At 48.0% G+C, this 6,301-nt stretch overlaps 1 protein-coding gene across 1 annotated transcript in view; it reads right to left on the bottom strand.

The window, feature by feature from the left end:
- LOC108672676 (probable serine/threonine-protein kinase DDB_G0267686) overlaps positions 1 to 2,647 on the bottom strand; it is a gene marked incomplete at its 5' end in the record, with an annotated part of 8,472 nt that extends 5,825 nt beyond the window's left edge. The window contains 2 exon segments of the mRNA XM_047883501.1: positions 10 to 38; positions 2,510 to 2,647. Coding sequence (XP_047739457.1) covers positions 10 to 38; positions 2,510 to 2,647 — 167 coding nt within the window.
- Between the last annotated feature and the right edge of the window lie 3,654 nt (positions 2,648 to 6,301).

Below are 6,301 nucleotides of genomic sequence, written 5' to 3'. Positions count from 1 at the left end.
AGGTTGTACGTCAACCACGCCACCAACCACACCACGTACTGTCAACACAGTTATTAGGTTGTACGTCAACCAGGCCACCAACCACACCACGTACTGTCAACACAGTTATTAGGTTGTACGTCAACCAGGCCACCAACCACGCCACGTACTGTCAACACAGTTATTAGGTTGTACGTCAACCACGCCACCAACCACGCCACGTACTGTCAACACAGTTATTAGGTTGTAGGTAACTACGTTACCAACCACACCACGTACTGTCAACACAGTTCTAAGGTTGTAAGTAACCACGCCACCAACCATGGCATCAACCACACCATGTATAAGGTTAAACGTGTTACAAGTTCATTCAAGTTCTTTGTTCTCAATAAAGTCACTGGTACGTGAGCTCACATAAGTTATTACATAAACTAGCTGCAGAATAGAATTTCTTCGTTCACTTCCAAAACTGTAAGGCTTTTCTAGAGCTGAATCTAGGCGAAGTATTATGTTATGTTACTCTAGATACCTCCCTCTCATGACCGTGCCCAGTCTATAGGGTACCTACATGCAGCACGGCACATACGTCGCTACTACCGTACGTCACGTACGTAAGTAAGAACGTATGCATGTGATTCCTCCAATATATACGGCAACTAGTGTTACGGAGACCACGTTACAGAAGTTACGGAGGGCACGTTACAGAAGTTACGGAGAGACTACGTTACAGAAGTTACGGAGACCACATTACAGAAGTTACGGAGAGACTACGTTACAGAAGTTACAGAGACCACGTGACAGAAGTTACGGAGACCACGTTACAGAAGTTACAGAGAGACTACGTTACAGAAGTTACGGTGACCACGTGACAGAAGTTACGGAGACCACGTTACAGAAGTTACAGAGAGACTACGTTACAGAAGTTACGGAGACCACATTACAGAAGTTACGGAGAGACTACGTTACAGAAGTTACAGAGAGACTACGTTACAGAAGTTACAGAGAGACTACGTTACAGAAGTTACGGAGACAACGTTACAGGAGCATTAACTCGGTCGTGAAGCCAGGCCACGTGCGGCATTTGTTTTAGCTTCTGCGCCCGCACAACACGAGGCCTAATGAGGCCATAGCCGGTAACGGCCGGTACCGGGACCGAAAGGGACCATGTAACTACCGACCTTGGGCTGGTCTGGCCCCCACCGTGACGATGTACTTGGGCTTGGTCTGGTACCCACCGTGACGATGGTACTTGGGCTTGATCTGGCACCCACCGTGACGATGTACTTGGGCTTGGTCTGGCACCCACCGTGACGACGGTCAGATGTGAATTGCTGGCATGGATACACAGCTTCCTAACAGAAAGACTACAAGCTATTGTAGGAGGCTCGAGATCGAGCGAGGCTAGGGTGAAGAGTGGAGTAGGTACCACAGGGAACGGTACTCGGCCCAATCCTCTTCCTCATTCACATCGCCGACATAGATGTGGCTGTGAACCACGCCACTGCATCGTCATTCGCAGACGACACCAGGATACTAATGACCATAATGGACAGGAGGGACTGCGAGAGGTAGCAAGAAGACCTCTCGGCAATTTACGACTGGGCCCAAGCGAACAACATGCAGTTCAACGGGACCAAGTTTGAGGTTCTGAGATACAGAGGTAGCGGAAGAGCAGGGATGGAGCACCGCTACCTAGCACCTCACAACTCGGAAATCGAAGAGAAGCGACTCGTTCGTGATCTTGGAGTGTTGATGAATACTCAGGTCAAGTTTGGTAATCACATAACGGCAATAGCCGCAAGAGGTAGGCGACAGATGGGGTGGATCTGGCGAACGTTCAGAACAAGAGAAGCGGAACCAATGATCACACTCGTTAGAGTCCTTGTAATACCAATCCTTGAATACTGCTTCCAGCTCGGGACCCCGTTCACACTCTTCGCAATGCGGCAACTGAAAGGGGTCCAACGAACCTTCACTTCCAGGATCAGAGGGATTGATGAGTTGAACTACTGGGTGAGGTTGAAGCACCTGGGTCTCTACTCACTGCAGAGGAGATGGAAGAGGTATGTCATTCTCTACACATGGAAAATAATGACCCAAATGGCACTAAACTTCGAGAGCGAGACCTTCAGGATTGAGACATATCACAACGAGAGAAGGGAGAAACTGTGCAAGATGCCCTTACTACGTAACAGATCTGCAGTCAGATTTCAATCCCTGCGGGAAGGATCACTTTCCACGGCAGGGCCGAGGCTGTTTAACGTCCTACCAAAGGATCTAACAGAGGGAGAGTTCACCCTGGAGACCTTCAAGAGACAACTGGATGTGTTCCTGGGCACAATCCCAGATCGACCTCCCCTGCAACACTACCAGCGGCGAGAAGCAAGCAACAGCATCGTGCATCAGGTGGCCCAAATGAGGGCGGATGAATGATAATCAGAGGCGGCGATCCATCGTGGCCTGGGACTGCTACGTCCCAAACAAATACTATAGATAGTAAGGATGTAATTGGGCTTGGTCTGGCACTCACCGTGACGATGTACTTGGACTTGCTCTGGTAGGCGCCAAAGAAGCCGAAGATGACGAAGATGACGTGGAAGAAGGTGGCGAGGATGGGCAGCCACATGAAGCCCAGGAAGTCAAACACCTGCCGCAGCCCAGAGCTCGCCTGCATAACAACATATTTATATTATAAACAACAATACTCTGATGCAACAGACAATGGCAACTAACCGCAGTTATTACCAACAACTTCGAGACGACTACGTCGCACCTTTTTTCTTAGTTAAACAATACTACCGCTATCGTCAAAGTCACAGCCGCAACTATAACTGCATGACATTAGCCTTAACAGATCAAGTGATAATTAAATAATATACAATAATGACACGTCATGAGTAGTGATGAAGCGAAAAAAACACGTGTTTAACAAATTAAACACGGCGCTGTCGTCATTTTTTTCTACATTTGGTCAACACTGAAAACTTCAATAGAGAAAGTTAAACAATCTTCCCTCGTACTGACGGTATTGTTCTCGGCTTCAGAAAAAACATTTCAAAAACCAAAATGCCAGCAATTTAGAAAATGCAGACTTGGATTTCTTATTGAAAAAATCTAGTAAGGATTCATTATAATAAATGATACAATTTAAACATATGAGAAATGGCAATAGATGGATGTGATAGATGAGGACCTAAGAACAGAAAACTAAAGAGACGATAAATCAGCGGGATACTAAATGATATGACTAATTCCGCGACAGCGGGACCAGCTGTCGGGATCCGCAGGAGGCAAGTTGACATGACAGCTGGTGCCTTCACATAACGCGTTGACATGACAGCTGGTGCCTTCACATAACAAGTTGACATGACAGCTGGTGCCTTCACTAACGCGTTGACATGACAGCTGGTGCCTTCACTAACGCGTTGACATGACAGCTGGTGCAGTCACTAACGCGTTGACATGACAGCTGGTGCCTTCACTAACGCGTTGATATGACAGCTGCTGCCTTCACTAACGCTGCTGTCGGTAACAATGTTCACTCGTAACGTCTTTCCGTCGCGCTATAACGGAAGAATGCAGAAGTATAACACATCGCAGCCCAAAATCTTATACTCGTTCTCTAGGAACTGTTAACTGTTCAGTTGAAGACTCACAGCTGAATGAGGCAGCTGGACAAGTCAGTTCACAGTAAGATAACTCCTGGCGTCGAGAACATATTTCTAAACAAAAATTTAGTCTTATAGCAACGCCTTTAGTTCATTTGAATATATTGATTTGAGCTACTTAGCCCGTTTATATATATTTAGGTGGCAGTTACTTTTGTATAAATTGATGCCTGTATTCTTGAAGTTGCCAAAACATTTCAACTCAGATAAGGTGAATTTATTCGACAGTTGCTTTACTTTTAATTTCATAGCGTGGGAAAGTATTGTTAACACATATTTTGACGAGGAATTCATGTCTTTGTCTACTGTATTTGAGTTTTTAGTGAAATTATAGTCAATGGCGGAAATTGTGCTGTTTTTAGAAAATACGACAGTTACACTATATCCTTGTTTGAAAGTTGAACTCGCCTCTCCCCCTTAAATAGAATGAAAAAGATAACATTCATGAGAGCGTACAATCCTGCTAGTTCTTTCGTCATATTGTAAACATTTCTAATCAATACAAAAACATGAGTTACAGGCTCGCTGCTACCGCTGCTTGCTGTGGTGAATGAGTGAGTAAGAAGCAAGCGGTGCGGCATGTTGTTGGCCTGAGTAATTTGTCGTATTTTATTAATGGGCATAACAATCAATGTATTTTGTTGAATAACTAATTGGACATCTCGCTTACTCAGACATTTGTTACAATTAGCCGTCGAACGCTAATTAGAGTGTAATTAAATTAGGTTTACACGACAGTTTAAGAACATTCAGCGACATTCAACGTTTACCAACATTACGCAACATTCAACGTTTACCAACATTCAGCGACATTCAACTTCGAAGCTCTGTTACATTGCGACATGACAGCATGAGCGGCATGTGGCGAGGCGAATAGCGCCGTGAGTGCGCCACTCAGGTGGCGGTAGGAGTAGCGAGTGGCGAGGCAGGTGTAGGAAGTGGCATGCGTGGCAGGAAGTGGCATGCGTGGCAGGAAGTGGCCAGCGGTGCGCGTGGCGGCGAGCAACGCGTGGGAACAACTGGACACGCGAACACCGGGCACAACCAGGCATGTAACCAGCAACCAGGGATGCAACCAGCAACCAGGGATGCAACCAGCAACCAGGGATGCAACCAGGTACAGTGATAACAACGGCGCAGCGATAACAACGATGCAGCGATGACAACGGTGCAGCGATAACAACGGTACTACAGTGATAACAACGGCGCAGTGATAACAACGGTGCAGCAATAACAACGGTGCAGCGATAACAACGGAGCAGCGATAACAACGGTGCAGAGGTAACAACGGAGCAGCGATAACAACGGAGCAGCGATAACAACGGTGCAGAGGTAACAACGGAGCAGCGATAACAACGGTGCAACAACAACAACGGTGCAGCGATAACAACGGTGCAGCGGTAACAACGGCGCAGTGATAACAACGGCGCAGCGATAACAACGGTGCAGCGATAACAACAGCGTAGCGATAACGGTGCATCGATAACAACGGCGCAGCGATAACAACGGCGCAGCGATAACAAGGGCGCAGCGATAACAAAGGCGCAGCGATAACAACGGTGCAGCGATAACAACGGTGCAGCGATAACATCGGTGCAGCGATAACAACAGCGCAGCGNGACCTCCAGGGGGACCGGGGGTTACGTGGGGTAGGGATGTGGAGCGGTGAGGAAGGGGTTGGAATGATTATAAACAGGGGTTTGTAGGGGTGAGTGTTTTGGGGTGAACAAAAATAAATGTTTTGGTGAAAATTGATTAGTGAGGGGGTGGAGGTCAGAAGAAACTCCCTCGCCACAACACAAACAACATTCACGCACCGCCCACTCATCATTTTCGCCCACTCATATCGACGAGTGTGTTTACTACACTACTGTACTCCACCTCTCCACAAACCCTGCACCACTCGCCCCCCCACTCCACCACTCCAGCCGCACTATAGTTGGTGGTCCGCGCGTAGGCAGAGCTGGACAGCGCTACTTTGAAATGTAGTGGCCGCTACCGCTGCCGCTACATGCTCTAAATGTAGCGCGAGCTACCGCTACCGCTACTGAAAATGTAGCGGCCGCTACATGTAGCGCGCTACTGCCCACCTCTGCGTGTAGGTCGGCCGTCCCTGACCGGCCAGCGTGGCCTGGGGCTGCTACGTCACTAATACATACTAAGGCCAGCGCGTACGAGTGAAGGTTGCGCTGCGGCTAACCTCACCCCCAACCTCTCAGCCCCACTATTTCCCTTTCAATCCCCACCCCTTTACTCCACCAACCACTCAACCACTCATTCCCCTCCCACCCCCACTCCTTAAGAGCGAGTACCGGCGCGTGAAAGTGACGCGATAACAGACCACAGCAACGGCGAAAACAACAGCAGCAGCAGCAACATACAGTAACAACCGCAACTACAGTAACAACAGCAGCAACTACAGCAGAATCAGCCACAGCAACTACAGTAAAAGCAGCAGAAACTACAGTAAAAGCAGCAGAAACTACAGTAACAGCAGCAACTACAGTAACAGCAGCAACTACAGTAACCGCAACAGTAACAACAGCAACAGCAGCAAGACTAGCAACAGTAGCAGTAACATAACATCAAAATAGAGCCAGGTCATGGAGGCAGGTCGCAGGCTCCAGCACTGCGCGGAGTGAGGGCACTTCTGC

Source organism: Hyalella azteca, unplaced genomic scaffold (genome assembly GCF_000764305.2).
Source record: "Hyalella azteca isolate HAZT.00-mixed unplaced genomic scaffold, Hazt_2.0.2 contig13092, whole genome shotgun sequence".
In the NCBI taxonomy this organism is placed as follows: Eukaryota; Metazoa; Arthropoda; class Malacostraca; order Amphipoda; family Hyalellidae; genus Hyalella; species Hyalella azteca.
This window is presented reverse-complemented; position numbering and strand designations above follow the sequence as displayed.